General features: G+C 44.4%; 1 protein-coding gene across 9 annotated transcripts in view; it reads right to left on the bottom strand.

Annotated features, from left to right (window-relative positions):
* Positions 1 to 16,234, bottom strand: part of LOC145509220 (uncharacterized) — a 169,768-nt gene that overhangs the window by 100,600 nt on the left and 52,934 nt on the right. For 5 of the 9 annotated variants that reach the window (XR_014055921.1, XR_014055922.1, XR_014055923.1 and 2 more), the window contains exon 4: positions 15,156 to 15,294. The exons of the other annotated variants lie outside the window; for them this stretch is intronic. Coding sequence is in view for 1 of the 5 variants with exons in the window: in XM_081497565.1 (XP_081353691.1) it covers positions 15,156 to 15,235 (80 nt within the window). In the remaining 4 variants the exon portion in view is untranslated. The remainder of the gene's footprint in view (positions 1 to 15,155; positions 15,295 to 16,234) is intronic. 9 annotated transcript variants of the gene reach the window in all.

Below are 16,234 nucleotides of genomic sequence, written 5' to 3'. Positions count from 1 at the left end.
GATCTAGTTCCATACCAGGGATCAAACCCAGGCTCCCTGCAGTGGGAGCGCAGCTTTAGCCAGTGGACCACCAGGGAGGTTCCCCCATGTGTCTTTTGAAAGTCAAGCTTCCTTTGGTACCTGCTGAAGTGGAAAAAAACTCAACATCTCTCTGTGCTGGCAAGGAAGAGCCTTGGTAGCCAAAGTTCCCTTGATAAACCTTGTGTCCTGGGGTGGGCATCAAAGAAGATCAACTGACAATACAGGAACAAATCAGTAGCGAGGCCAAAAAGGACAGAGACATCTGGCCTGTCACACTTGAGGGATTCACCAAAGTCCCACTGTAGAAAGATGTAGGGTTATATCAGCATATAATACATATTGCTCTGTGTACATATGTGTGTATGTGCCTATCTATTAGACACTTTAATCAATTAACTAAAAAATAAAGTGAGGCTAGTTCACTCCCTAGCATGGATTGGGCTGTCTCCCAACCCCAATCTTTCAGTTGTCTTTCAGAGTGTCTGGTTGCTCCTAAATGTCCATCAACAGAGGAATGGGTAAAGAAGATGTGGTACCTATATGCAATTGAACATGACTCAACCATAAAAAGGAACAACATAGTGCCATTTGCAGGGATGTGGATGGACCTAGAGCCTGACATACAGAGTGAAGTAAGTCAGAAAGAGAAAAACAAATATTGTATATTAATGCATATATGTGGAATCTAGAAAAATGGTACAAATGACATTTGCAAAGCAGACACAGAGTCACAAATATAGGGAACAAACTTATGGATATCAATGGGGATGAACTGGGAGATTGGGATTGACATATATATATACACTACTATGCATAAAATAGACAATGAGAACCTGAAATACAGCACAGGGGCCTCCACTCAACGCTCTGTGGTGACCTAAGTGTAAAGGAAATCTGAAACAAACCAGATATAGGAAATCGTATCACTGATTTGTTTTGCTGTACAGCAGACGCTAACACAACATTGCAAAGAAACTATATTCCAATAAAAATTTTCATAAATAAAAACAAACTAGAAAACCAGCAGCAAAAAAAAAAAAAAGTGCTTGGGGGAATTCCCTGGAGGTCTGGTGGTTAAGACTTGCACTTTCCACTGTAGCGGGGGAGAGTTCGATCCCTGGTTGGGGAACTAAGAGCCTGAATGCCGAAAAGTGTAGACCCAAAAAATTTAAAAAAAAATTATTTTTAAAGTATCTGGTTGCTAAGAACCTCCTAAGGATCCACAAGGAATCAGTCAGATGCAGAGTGGGCATCACCCAGGCAAATGGCCTCCCTGCATCAGGGGCTGCGCAGAGCCCGTCAGAGTACAGCTCCCGGCCACTCCACGCGTTCCTTCCCTGCTCCGTGCACCAAATGCTTTCCCGGCTCTGATGAGGGGAGTTGCTAACACATCCCAGAAAGTGTTTACAGAGTGAGCAGCACCAGTGTCCCTCCTCCCAGAGCTGTGACCACAGATGCCTGCCACATGCTGGACCTCCCAGGGACCGGGTAGAGGGCCTGCAGGTCAGCCCGGAGCCCCTGGGCTCCCTCCAAGATGTCAGGCCACTAAGCCTGTCCTGAGGAGGGAGGTAAAGGACTGGCTGGGGTCCTAGGAGGGCCTGCCACCCTCAGAGAGCCACAGAGGTAGGGAGTAAGTGTATTCCATATATACGCTGGTGTCCTACCAACCACCACTGCATGGAACAGAAGCTCCAAGTTCTCAGTATGAAGTGTCTGCACTGAAAGGAATTTCACTTTAACAGCTTCAGGGCATTGGACCTGCTTCCCTCTGCCCATTCCAGCCATTCGTGCCTCTCTTCCGTTTCAGCATCAGAGAAGGGTGACTACAATTAATTGCCAGCAAACGAACAACGCTTCCTCCAGAAGGGTGGTCATGCCCCCGTGCATTCAGTCTGGCTCCTCCCCACCGCTGGCTTCCACCTTCCATCCCAACAAGGGAACGGTCATCCCTAGGCTCCAGAGAACCAAACCAAGTGGGAAGAGGGTCTTCACAGTCCCTGCCTGCACCCCAGGGCTTTCTCTTTTCCAAACTCTCCTAGAGTCTTGCCTCCCCGCCTCCCAGATTTCACTGAGCACCAAGTCTTGCTTATAGTTTTATCACCCTCCTTGACTGGCACCTTATTTGGGGGACTTTAATACGTATGGGTCTCTCTTTTCATAACTTATACTTGTTGTTGTTCAGTCCTTAAGTTCTGTCCGACTCTTTGTGACCCCATGGACTGCAGCACACCAGGCTCCTCTGTCTTCCACTATCTCCGGGAATTTGCTCAAATTCATGTCTATTGAGTCGGTGATGCTATCTAACCATCTCATCCCCTGCCATCCTCTTCTCCTCTTGCCCTCAATCCTTCCCAGCATCAGGGTCTTTTCTAACGAGTTAGCTCTTCGAAGCAGGTGGCCAAAGTATTGGAGCTTCACCTTCAGCAAGAGTTCTTCCAATGACTATTCACGGTTGATTTCCTTTAGGATTGACTGGTTTGACCTCCTTATAGACTCATTTCTTATTCACTTTATAACATAGCTTAATACGTACCTTTAAATGAGCACACCACCCCTCAGAATTCCCTGCTCTCATAATCAAGGTGGCCAATTCTATCTGGATTTAAGGGTGACAGTTCTTTATTTAATTGGAGCATAATTGCTTTACAATGTTGAGTTAGTTTCTGCTGTACAATGAAGTGAATCAGCTATATGTATACACACATTGCCTCTGTCTTGGACCTCCTTCCCACCCCCCCCATCCCACCCCTCTAGGTTATTAACATAGAGCACCCAGCTGAGTTCCCTGTGGTATAGAGCAGCTTCCCACTAGCTATCTATTTTACACACAGTAGGGTATATATGTTAATGGGGACAGAGTTTAAAATGTATGGACTGCTACTAAACTGACAACATTTTTTAGGAATATCAAATGCTGGTGACTATACAGTGAGAGGGCTTCTCTGGTAGCTCAGGTATTAAAGATTATCCACCTGCAATGCAGGAGACTTGAGTTCGATCCCTGGGTGGGGAAGATCCCCTGGAGAAGGGAATGGCAATGCATTCTATTAGTCTTGCCTGGGAAATCCCATGGACAGAGGAGCCTGGTGGGCTACAGTCCATGGGATTGCAAAGAGTCAGACGAACACACACACATACAGTGAGAAGGACACTCTCCTAAGTCACGAGAGGGAGTGTGAACAGGCACAACTTGGTAATTAAGAAAAATACTTGTGAATAAACATGTTGAAGATTTCATCATTTATCCTAAAAAACTAAAAAGCAACCAAGAGGCAAGATCAGAAAATAGGGAAGCAGGGTTCAATCTTAGCTGATACCTGGACCCATTATTCCTCTTCAGGAAAGAATGAACTCTGTGAACAAAAACAGCTAGACAAGGAGTTAGTGAGTTCCTGAAGACAAAGATCAGTAAAAGCAAAGGGGGGAAAAATAAAGAGACAGACCATTCCCCTCTAGAACTAAACAGGAATTACTGTGGGGGGTGAGGAGACAGCAAGAACCGATGAAGAAAGAGAAGGGACATACAAGAACTACACTACTTAATGCAGAGAATAAAATTCACTGTCCAGTATTCACAGAAGTTTAGAAAAAATGAATTGTTAAACATGCTTGCCACATTCATAAAATGGAGCACTTCGAAACTGAACATTTAAAAACTTAAAACTTTATAGGCTGCATACTCGGGGCGGGGGGAGATCAAAGATTAAAGCAAAATAATTTACAAATTTGTTTGAAAAATGACAAAATACTTCCCTTTCCTCTGTCCTACAAAATTTCTAACTTTAAATATCACACATATATACATATATATATATATACATATGTATTTATATATTTATTTGGCTGTGCTAGGTCTTAGTTTGCAGCATGCAGGATTTTTAGTTGCAGCATGCAAAATTTTAGCTGTGGCATGAAAGACCTGATTCCCTGACCAGGGATTGAACCCAAGCCCCTTTCATTGGGAGCACAAAGTCTTAGCCCCTGGACCATCAGGGAAGTCCAAAACATTTTTGACTTTTGTTTATATGGAAGGCTTCTAGGAAAAGGTAAGTTACCAAAATTGATTAAAGAAGCAGAAGAAAACCTGAATACTCCAATAATCACAGAAAAATGTTTAAAAAGTTGTCAAAGAACTACTTCCCCCAAAAGGTCTTGGGTCCCATTTACTATCAAGGTTAAACTACCATTTATTTTGCTTTCAAACCTTCCAAGAATAGGTTATTCCTGTGCTATAAACTGATCCAGAAAAGGAAAAAATGATGGAAAATGTTCCAATCCATTTTACAAAGTTAACAAAAATTTTGATATTAAAAACCTGGGAAATACAGCACCAACCAACATTACTTATGAATACAGATATAGTACTTTTCAACAAAATATTTGCAAACCAAATCCAGCTGAATATTAAAAAGGCAGTATGTCATGGCCAAGTATAGTTAATGCAGGGAACACAAGGAGGATTCAGTATTAGAAAAACTATTAATATGATTCATCATGGTAGAAGGTCAGAGGAGGAGAAGAATATGATCATCTAGATAGCTCTGAAGAACCTTAATAACCAATCGTGTTGGAAATTGTAGCTGGCAATAGTTGGTTCAGTGAGGGGACATAGCACCCCAGGAACGCAGGCTACACTAGGTGATGGCCAACCAGAATTTAAAAGCTGTGCTAGGAGCCTCATTTTTCAACCCCCTCCTTCTAGACAAATATCAGAGGAGGAGATCAACATGCACAAAAGTAACCCTAGAATGGGGACTGTGAACTAAGGCACTGTTTGTTTTTTTCAAACTGTAAACACAGCCCATTAATGAGAGATGAAACTCATCAGGTCTTAGCCAGCCATTTTTTCATAGAATCACTTGGAATGGAATGGATATAAAAGACAAATACCATAGTGAAGCACTCATGGAAAGAATTAGCATTGTTTTCTGAAACTTTTGTTCCAGAAATATGAATGCATAGATATATACATGAATTGAGTCATGATGTTAAATGCACTCTGACAGACATAGAGAACAAATGTATGGACGCCAAGGCGGAAGGGGAGGTGGGGTGGATGGGAGACTGGGGTTGACACAGACCCACACTGTGTATAAAACAGATAACTGATGAGGACCTGCTGCACAGAAAAGGGAGCTCTCTGCTCAGTGCTCTGTGGGGACTGAATGGGAGGAGATCCAAACACAGAGGACATATGTACACATACGGCTGATTCACTGTGCTGTACAGTAGGAACCAACACAGCACTGTAAAGCAACTATATTCCAATTAAAAAAAATCTTTCAAAAATAAAAAGTTTTTTTAAAATAAAATGCACATCCTCCTGTGGGCTACAATTAAAAAGCTGAAGGAACACTGAACTAGGGGATTAAGAGGAATCAATTTTTAAATTTCTACTTGGTACAGACTAAATTTTAGGGCTAGAGTTAAAATTATGAGTGAGACAGAGAAGGCTGAGCACTGAAGATCTGATGCTTTTGAAATGTGGTGCTGGAGAAGACTCTTGAGAATCTCCTGGACTGCAAGGAGATCAAACTAGTCAACCCTAAAGGAAATCAGTCCTGAACATTCATTGGAAGGACTGATGCTGAAGCTCCAATACTTTGGCCACCTGATGCGAAGAGATGACTCACTGGAAAAGACCCTGATGCTGGAAAAGACTGAAGGCAGAAGGGGGCGACAGAGGATGAGATGGTTGGATAGCATCACCAACTCAATGGACATGAATTTGAGCAAACTCCAGGAGATAGTGGAGGACAGAGGAGCCTGGCATGCTGTGGTCCACAGGGGCTCAAAAAGTCAGACATGACTTAGTGACTGAACAGCAACACCAAGACAGGAAGGAAGGTGTCATAGCCTCCCCCTCTAACAGGCACACCTACCTCACAACGTAAAGCCACGAGCTTCACGTCACGAGGTGAGACCTGGCTACAGTCCCTCATTAGTGAGACACTGCCCAATTCAGGAATACTAGTTTGTGATGGTGGTGTCAGTGTAGCTACTGGAGCTTGCTCTCTGGTACGATATTACCTCAATGCAAAACCTGGCTTTGCCAGATTAGAATAGATTATTCAAAAATACTCACTCCCACCCCTCACTCCACACATACAGACTATCTCTAAGGGAGGAGCATACTTGCCCACTCCAATAATTTTGTTGGGGTTTTTCGGGGGGAGGCTTATAATTTAGGCAGCTTGATTTTTTATTTCTAAATTAATTTTTATTGGAGTATAGTTGTTTTACAATATTGTTCCTGCTGCACAGCAAAGTGAATCAGCTATACATATGCATATATCCCCTCTTTTCTGGATTTCTTTTCCATTCAGGTCCTCACAGAGCAGTGAGTAGAGTTCCCGGTGGTATACACTAGGTGCTCACTAGTTGTCTATTTCATACACAGTGTGTATCTCTGTCAATCCCAACCTCCCCATACACCCCACCCCCGGCTCCCCTTCTGGTGTCCATATACTCCCTGTGCTCTCTATGTCTGTGTGTTCTCTGTGTCTGTGTCTCTATTGATGCTTTGCAAGTAAGTTCATCAGTACCATTTTTCTAGATTTCACATATAAGCAGTATTATACAATATTTGTTTTTCTCTTTCTGATCTACTTCACTCTATATGAAACTCTCCAGGTCCATCCACATCTCTCAAAATGGCACTATGTCATCCTTCCTGTGGCGGAGTAATATTCCATTGTATTCCCTTATATATATATACCAATCTTCTTTATCTAGCCCACTCCAATAATTTTGGACTTGGCCATATAACCTGCTCTATCCTTCCCTCTGACGGTCTTCTACATGAGTTGCTTTGGCCAGTGGGATTTTACAGAAATGACATAAGCAGAATGCATAAGTAAAACCCTTGTAGTCTTGGACTGGCTTTCAAGTGTCTCTTTCATCACCAAGAGAAGAACATGCTCTTCTTAGCCTGCTAGTCTGATGGAAGAGATGACAGACATGTGGGGCAGAGCCTCATTATAAAGAGAATCTCTGTTGGAACAGAACCCTCACAAGATTGATGCATACAAAGTTTTAAAAATAGAAACAAATATAAGAAAAGTGCAATCAATGAACATGCATCGCTAGATAAATTACTCCAAATAAATTATAAAGACTCTGATCTTGCTTTTAAAAAGTTCAAGAAGTAATGCGAACTCTTTGTTGTGGTATGCGAGATCCAGTTCCTGCCCAACCAGGAATTGAATCCAGACCCCCTGCATTGGGAGTGTGGAGTCTTAGCCACTGGACCAGCAGGGAAGTCCCTCCAATGTAGTTTTAATAGTGTCTCTCCCATCACCTCCTGATCAATGCCCAAGGCTTCCGTACTGCCCATTGAGCCAAGCCCTCTTTATCATTTATTTATTTAGCATGCTCGGCAAGGTCCTCTCCAGTGTAGCCACAGATTAACTTTGTTCATCCTTACTTCATACTCCATGCTGTCAAATATCTTACTCTTCAAATTTAGTGTCAGTGGAAACCAAGAGGACAAAATCGAATGAAGAACCATTTCTGAGATGGAAAAAGGGAAGTTGAGGGGTATCAGGCAGGGGCAACAGAGAAGAAGGTCTCCAGAGAGATCCAGGGAGTCTGGGTCAAATGAGGAAGAAAGAGAAAGAAAGAAGGGGAAAAAAAGGAGAAAGGGAGAAAGAAAAGGAGGGAGGGAGGGGAGGGGGAAGGAAGTTATCAAAATTGTGTTTTATTTCCAATGTTTACATTTAACAGTTGATGTAAAAATACACACTTTCTTATCTTTTCGATGTAGATATACTCCTATTTGAAGAGAATATTGAAAGCCTATCTTTGAAAGCCTGAATCACTATGAGACCTGGTTCCTCAGATGATAACCCCAGGCAGAAGGCTCTGGAGAGAAAAACCAGCCGAGTGATTGAGGTTGCTGGGGGAGAGCATGCGGAGAGACAAAGAGGGTGCACAGCAGAACTCTGGAACTAAGTAGCTTTTAGAAAGAGTCAGAGACAAGACGATGGCTCAGATGGTAAAGAATCCGCCTGCCAGTGCAGGAGACACTGGTTCAGTCCTCAGGTCAGGAAGATCGCCTGGAGGAGGGAATAGCAATCCACTCCAGTATTCTTGCCTGGGAAATCCCACGGACAGAGGAGCCTGCTGGGCTGCAGTCCATACAGTCGCAAAGAGTCGGAAACCCATGCATTCAAATCAGTGATCAAAAATGTTCACTTGCTGTTGCTGTTGTTAAGTCGCGAAGTCGTGTCTGACTCTTTGCGACCCCATGGGCTGTAGCTCACTAGGCTCCTCTGTCCATGGAATTCTCCAGGCAAGAATACTGGAGTGGGTTGCCATGCCCTCCTCCAGAGGATTTTCCCGACCCAGGGATAGAACCTGTGTCTCTTGCACTGGCAGGCAGATTCCTTACCACTGCCTGCCTAGGGCTGGGAAGCCCCAGCCCTAGGACTAGAACCAATTAAAATTGGTTCTATCAATTAAAATTGGTATCTATTAAGATATTCACAGGGACCTTTCTCAATGCAAAACACTGGAATTTAGGAGGCAAAGTAGATGACAAAGAGGATCTAAGTATCCACATTCTAAAGGGAACTACCAGGCTTTCCCCGGGGGTCCAGTGGTTAAGACTTGCCTTCCACTGCAGGGGGTGCAGGGTGAATCCCTCATCAGGAAGCTAAGATCCCACATGTCTTGTGGCCAAAAAACCAAAACAGAAGCAATATTATAACAAATTCAATAAAGACTTTAAAAAAAATGGTCCACATCAAAAAAAAAATCTTTTAAAAAAGTATAAGAAAAAATAAAGAGAACTACCAACATCAGGTGGATCTCTCCCTTGGAGTTCCCTAAGGGACACCAGCCACCTCACTCCTTCCCTCTAAGAAGGAGAACTGAGATGCACTGAAGAAAAAAAAAAAAAGGAATCACTCATAGCGATTGGGGATCCCTGCAAGGAGGGACTGTCGATCCACTCTCCAGGTGGGCATCAGCTTAGACTGGATCCACTAATCTGTCCCGGCAGAGACAGACTGGAGAACTGAAGGGAGCTGGCCAGACAGGGAGGAGGCAGCTCTGGAGCAGCCTCTACCCCCACCATCTGCACAGCACGGATATGAACACTGTAGCCTGCCAGGCTCCTCTGTCCATGGAATTCTCCAGGCAAGAATACTGGAATGGGTTCCCATTTCCTTCTCTAGAGGATCTTCCCAACCCAGGGATCGAACCTAAGTCTCCTGTGTTTCCTCCATTGGCAGGCAGATTCTTTACCACTGAACCACCAGGGAAGCCCATGGATCAAGTGGTCAACACCAAAGGATCTGGATTCAAACCATCCTGCCAGCATCCACTCAACTGGGCTACCTAGATATAAGAGGAACCCAGCAATATGAGACAAGCTGGAGCTGGGCCTTCTGCTTCAGGAAAGGCAGGTGCTGCAGAACCCTCTGAAGAACTCATACGTGCCACCCAGGGGGCAGAGAGTCAATGAGAGCCGGACAGACGATGACAAGGACCAGACAGTGGCACCCAGTTAAGTCAAGAGCTGTTTGCCCTTCTCCCCATCCCCTCCCCTTGCTTCCAACTTCAGGAAAGCTGAACCCAGAGTAACCATAATGAAGAAAGATCTCCAAACCAGTCCTCACCACTGGTTGAGGTGAGAGGAGAATGGACCCCAGTATATCCCCACTTCAGTTACCTGGAACCCTGTGTTAAGGCTAGACTAGACAGAAGGGAGATGAGATTTAAATCAAGTGGGGAATTGAAATTTTAAATTGGACTGGACTTTTAAAAAATGCAGGGTTTCTCTGGTGATCCAGTGGTTGAGAATACGAATGCCAATGCAGGGGACACGGGTTCGATTCCCGGTCCAGGAAGATCTCACATGCCGCACAGCAACTAAATCCATGTGCCACAGCTACTGAGCCTGTTCTCTAGAGCCTGGGAGCAGCAACAACTGAAGCCCATGGACCCTAGAGCCTGTGCTCCACAAGAGAAGCCACTGTGATGAGAAGCCCACACACCACAACTAGAGAGGAGCCCTCACTTGCCACAACTAGAGAAATCCTGGGTACAGCAACGGAGACCCAGCACAGCCAAAAACCTAAAAATAAATAAATAAAAATTAAAAAAAATAAATGCAAGTGAATTTGCCCAAGAGTGCATGGAAACAGATTGGATTTGGCCAAGCATAGCTGGAGCCCATGACTGGCTCTGTGTTTATATCTACTTGAGCTGAGACTTCTCAATGAAGAAAGCTGGAACAGGGCTGGAACAGCAGCAGCTGTCTTCTCAGGGAAGATCTGGGTCCCTGAGGAGAAGGCCAGAGCAACAGGAAGCCTCCAGGGCCAGGGCATGACAGGAAGAGGGGAGGACTCTCCAACTGCCTGACTGAAGGGAACAGCGAGCTCCTCCAGAAACAGTCAAGAGTGACTTAGGAAAACACCAGGCTGCTGACCTCATGGCTTGCTCTGCAATCTATCACGATTATTGTGGTCAGTGATTACAAAGGCCTCAGTTTCAGCTGATTCAATAAAGATAATCTAGTTTTTATCAAGTGAATTGGCACATCCCTTCCTCCTTGCATCTCAGCCTCACAGGGCTGTTAACTCTCCATCAGCCAACAGCAGTAAAGCTCACGTGCAGCAAAGGAGATCCAATGCAGTCAAAAAAAAACCAAACCCAGAGTGATTCACTCAGCTCAGTTCAGTTCAGGCACTCAGTCGTGTCTGACTCTTTGCTGCCCCACAAGCTGCAGCACGCCAGGCTTCCCTGTCCTTCACCATCTCCTGGAATTTGCTCAGATTCATGTCTATTGAGTCTGTGATGCCATCCAACCATCTTGTCTGCTGTCGTACCCTTCTCCTGCCCTCAATCTTTCCCAGCACTGGGGTCTGTTTCAGTGAATCAGCTGTTCACATCAAGTGGTCAAAGTACTGGAGCTTCAGTTTCAGGATGGTGGTGGCAGCACTTACAAGGAAAAGTGAAAGTGAAGTCGCTCACTTGTGTCTGCCGACTCTTTGCGACCCCATGGACTGTAGCCTACCAGGCTCCTCCATCCATGGGATTTTCCAGGCAAGAGTATTGGAGTGGGTTGCCATTTCCTTCTCCAGGGGATCTTCCCAACCCAAGGATTGAACCTGGGTCTCCCGCATTGTAGGCAGACGCTTTTACCATCTGAGAGAGACTAAAGACGACGCCAAGGGGACTTCTTTGGCTGTCCAGTGATTAATTAAGACTCTGTGCTTCCAATGCAGGGGGCATGGTTCAATCCCTAGTCAAGGAACTAAGATCCTACATGCCATGTGGTGTGGCCCCCCCAAAAAAATTTTTTATTTTTAAAAGAAGACTCCAAGGGTCCCCCAAACAACCAAATCCTCAGAGGAGGGGCAGCTTTGAAACAAATCCAGGCTGACACGAAGGAGATAACCAAGTGTCCAACCTTCAGGCAGGAGTGGAAACTGACCTAGCCTTCTCTATAACATTCACCCAGGCCCTGTGATGGGACCACCCACAGCTGCAGGAACCTTCCCTGAGAAGATCAAGTCCCACCTCCTTCCAGCCTCTGCAGCATTCTCCCTTCTCAGCTGATGCCTCTTGGGTGTCCCCTACAGTTGCCAAGCAGAAATTACAGGCACTTGGATTGTTTGAAGGACATCAAATCAGTCAATCCTAAAGGAAATCAACCCTGAATAACCACTGGAAGGACTAATGCTGAAGCTGAAGCTCCAATACTTTGGTCACCTGAGGCGAAGAGCTGACTCACTGGAAAAGACCCTGATGCTGGGAAAGATTGAGAGCAGGAGGAGAAGGGGACGACAGAGGATGAGATGGTTGGATGGCATCACCAACTCAATGGACACGAGTTTGAGCAAACTCCGGGAGATAGTGAAGGACAGGGAAGCCTAGCATGCTGCACTCCATTGGGTCGCAGAGTCAGACACGACTCAGTGACTGAACAACAACAACATTTGTTTTAAAAGGTTAATATATCAAGGGCATTTACTACACGTTGTTATTTAGTCACTCAGTCATGTCTGACTCTTTGTGACCCCATGGACTGTAGTCTGCCAGGCTCCTCTGTCCATGGGATTCTCTAGGCAAGAATACTGGAGTGGGTTGTCATCTCCTTCCCCAGGGGATCTTCCTGAACCAGGGATCAGACCCACATCTCCTATATTGGCAGGCGGATTCTTTACCTTTGAGCCACCTGGGAAGTCATGCCAGACAGCTTTTTTTCCATTCACAATGGATTAACTCCTCCAGAAAAGTCTGTGAGGTAGACACCCCCTCTCTACAAATGTGGACACTGAGATGCAGAGATGTTTGTATAACACGCCTTGAAGTGGTGCAGCTGGGATTCCAACAGCTGATGCTGCAAATGATAAAGACAACTAGCCTGAAATCTCCACTTACAACCTCCTGTGCACACACTGCCCCATACATGGAAACAACACTGCCAAGCCACACAGATATGGAAAAATCCAAAAGAGGTCAGTGAGCGATTCAAGCTGGGAAGACACTGCCCTTGGCCAAAGGTCAACAGACTGCCTCAAAGCTCATTTTAATTTTATAGGGTGGAAGAAGACAAAACGAAACCCTGTGCCGTGAAGCCTCAGCCCCATTTGACCAGGAACAACTCTGTTTCAAATCTGATGAGATGGAAAAGAAAGTCTCCACCCACTGTGCCCCAACGCTACACCTCGTTGACCACAGAAATCCTAAGATTACCCTGCAAAGATTTACATCTGTTCTAATAAAAGCCATCTATTAAAAATGTGGATGAGGTAGCATCAATAAAGTGCATAATGGGGGAGAAGATGTACCTCACTAACCAGTTCGGTGTGAGTCACAGAAATCATGGGACACTGGAGCTGAAAGGGGCCTGAGAAACACTAAGTCCGAGAGTGAGATGCGAAGCAGAGAGGTCTGATGAATCTCTCTCAGGGTGTATCTCTTTATTTATGTGCACAAGCCCATCTAAGAGATGTTAGAGCCTTATTAAGCGTCAGGCCCTTTGCCAGACCCTGAGAGTACAGAGGCCACTAAGCCATGTGATGACAAGCTACATGGTCAGGGAGGGGCTGCCTTGTTCTAATTCACATAAGATACTGAATGGACCAGAATGTTCTAATTCACACAGGGTGCAGTATGGGCTTGCAGCAGCTCTCAGGACAAAATACTTAGATGTGCTCTGCACTTCATTATTTTTTAAAGGTTTGATTCATGCGGACCATTTTAAAAGTCGTCATTGAATTTGTTACAAAACTGCTTCTGTTTTATGTTTTGGTCTTTCAGTCACAGGGCATGTGGGATCATATCCCAGGAAACAAGAAAAATCTCAAACATACATCCTAACCTTCCACCTAAAGCAATCAGAGAAAGAAGAATAAAACACAAAGTTGGTAGAAGAAAAGAAACCATAAATACCAGAGCAGAAATAAATGAAATTGAGACTAAGAAAACAATAGAAAGGATCAATGAAACTAAAAGCTGGTTCTTTGTAAAGGTAAACCAAGTTAGTAAACCTTTAGCCAGACTCATCAAGAAAAGAAGTGAGAGTTACCTGGACTGTTCGGTCTAAAAAATAATGCTACCTTTCCTTCTTTCTAGTCTCTCTGCTTTTTGTGATGCTGTTTTTTCAAAACCACTGGAAGTGATGAGAGAAGAGTTTTCATTATCACATGGTTTGATTTTGTTCATATTTTCTTTGTTTAGGTTGCTGATTAGAAGCTGCAGTTCTTAGACTTAGCCTACCAAAGATGTCATCTGAAAAAATTTTACTTCCTTTTTATAGTTCTCTATTGGCAGCCTATTAAATTCAGTAAAAATATTTTAATCCAAAAGAGCGGGGAGGGGCTCTGGTCGGAGGCTGGTGGGAGCAGGGGTGCAGCTCCAGGAGACAAGCAGGTATAGGCGCCTAGTGGACTGAGTCTCGGCCCGCCCTTCTTTATAACTGCGATGATCACACACCCACACACCCACAAAAATCCTGAAAATATAGTGGAAACAATCAACCACAATATTTCTTATCACTACAGGTGAAAAGAACTTAAGTGTTGTCAGGGACATATTTCTGAATTTGAGTTGGATTTCTGAACTCTAACGCTGACTGTCTGACTCAGCGAGAAAAGCAACCACATCCGTGCCTCCAGGGGTGATGACGCAGTTAGAACAGCTCACAGTGACTTCGACTCTTCTGACCAGACTTCACAGGAGCCTCAGAACTCTGAGGGACCGGCCTGTGGGACCCGCCTCGGGATGCTGGGCTGGCGGAAGGCAGCTCTGTGCAGCCCACAGCACACGCGCCATTGCAGATGCGCGAGGGGAGTCTGCCACTTAGTTAACAAGACCTGCTCAACTCTGGGGACTACTCATACTCGGAGACAGCAATGGCACCCCACTCCAGTACTCTTGCCTGGAAAATCCCATGGATGGAGGAGCCTGGTAGGCTGTGGTCCATGGGGTCGCTAAGAGTCGGACACGACTGAGCGTCTTCACTTTCACTTTTCACTTTCATGCATTGGAGAAGGAAATGGCAACCCACTCCAGTGTTCTTGCCTGGAGAATACCAGGGACAGCAGAGCCTGGTGGGCTGCCGTCTCTGGGGTCACACAGAGTCGGATACAACTGAAGCGACTTAGCAGCAGCAGCAGCAGCATAGTCCAGAGTCCAAGATTCCATGACAATTAGATACATATGTTTTGTGCTTATGCTCTAAAAGCTGCAAATATATTCCTCTCATGAGTATAAGGCCAATAAGCAGAGATGATGCACATCAGCTTTTCCTGAAACTGTTATTGTGGAGAAGAGGTGGGTCCAAAGAGATGAATCATTTCTTCATAAGAAAGCACATTCAAGGTATCAGGTTAATCCCCTAGATTCAGGATCTCTTTGATAACTGTCTAATGTCCTATAAATGTAGGACATTATAGTTCATGGATGAGCTACCGCAGGAAGAAACAGCTGTTTCTTAGGTTTGGAAAGGCTGCAGGTAAGGAAAGATGGGTCCAGAGGACAAGGCTGTGCGCTTACTTCAAGGCAAAGGAAACAAAATATCACACACACACACATCTCAGAATAACCTCCTGAGGTACATGTTGTTACCCAACTTTTACCATGAAGAAACTGAAACTTAAAACGGTCAAATTACTCACTTGTGGTCAGAGTGAGTGGCAGATCCAGCCAGACACAGACAACACCTCCTCAGCCCAAGCTGTAAAGCCTCGCTCTGCATGGCCTCCTCACAAGGCAAACGCACAGGACAATGAAAAACATGGCCACCAAAGTCTTCCTCTAGGTATTAACATGAACAGAGTTATTTACACTTATGCATTTATATTTATCATATATTTACATTCATTATAGTAATTTATACTTATTATATTTGTTTTTATTTGTTTATTTAGAAGTATTTGATTCTGAAAGGCTGAATCTCCTAGAACTCTGAATATATAAAATGTGGCAGGTTAAAATAGTTTTTGATAAAATAAAGTCCCTAGAAAAATGGGTGCATGTGTTTTACCAGATCCTGGAGACTCCAGGTTCAATCTCTGGGTCTCCCACATTGCAGGCAGATTCTTTACTGTCTGAGCCACTAGGGAAGCCCGATCCTGGAGAGGAGTAGTGTAACTGGGAAAATTCTGAACCCTATTCAAGGAAACGTATTAATGGAAACACAATGGGCTACAGTGTTCATTTCTGAAAAACGAAAGCATATAAGATCATCCAGAGAAAACAAAACTACAACCACATTTTCTTGAGTCTAATATATGGGAAGAATCCTTGACGTGCCTGTCTACATAAGGGATGTGAACTGTAGTTAGTAAAAATGCAAAAATACAGAAGACAGAAGCTTTTCCATTAGGCTTTTTGTTTGTTTACACAAATCCTCACTATAAACAGACTAAATTTTAAGCTTCAACTCAGTGAAGGCATTTGTGAGGAGAGGCAAGTCAGCACACATTTGGAGTGGGTAGTGCCCTTGCGTTTTGGTGATATAACCTGACAGAGGGCTACAACTCTGAGAAACCTACAAGGACAGTGAGCACATTTCCCCTGTTACCTCAGATCATAGTGGCCTTACCCAAATGGCAGCCAGTAGGTGCTCAGAGTCTCTGACAAGTGTTGAAAATGCTGACATTCTGGGCTGCTGAACATGGGAGATGCATCTATTTTAGAGACTAGGTGATTAAACTATAAGGTTCACACTCCACTGTGTAAATAAGACCCTGAA

The sequence above is a fragment of the Giraffa tippelskirchi genome, chromosome 6 (assembly GCF_054371585.1).
Source record: "Giraffa tippelskirchi isolate mGirTip1 chromosome 6, T2T-mGirTip1v1.2.pri, whole genome shotgun sequence".
Taxonomy (NCBI): Eukaryota; Metazoa; Chordata; class Mammalia; order Artiodactyla; family Giraffidae; genus Giraffa; species Giraffa tippelskirchi.
The sequence above is the reverse complement of the archived record's forward strand: the minus strand, read 5'-3'. Positions and strand labels throughout refer to the sequence as shown.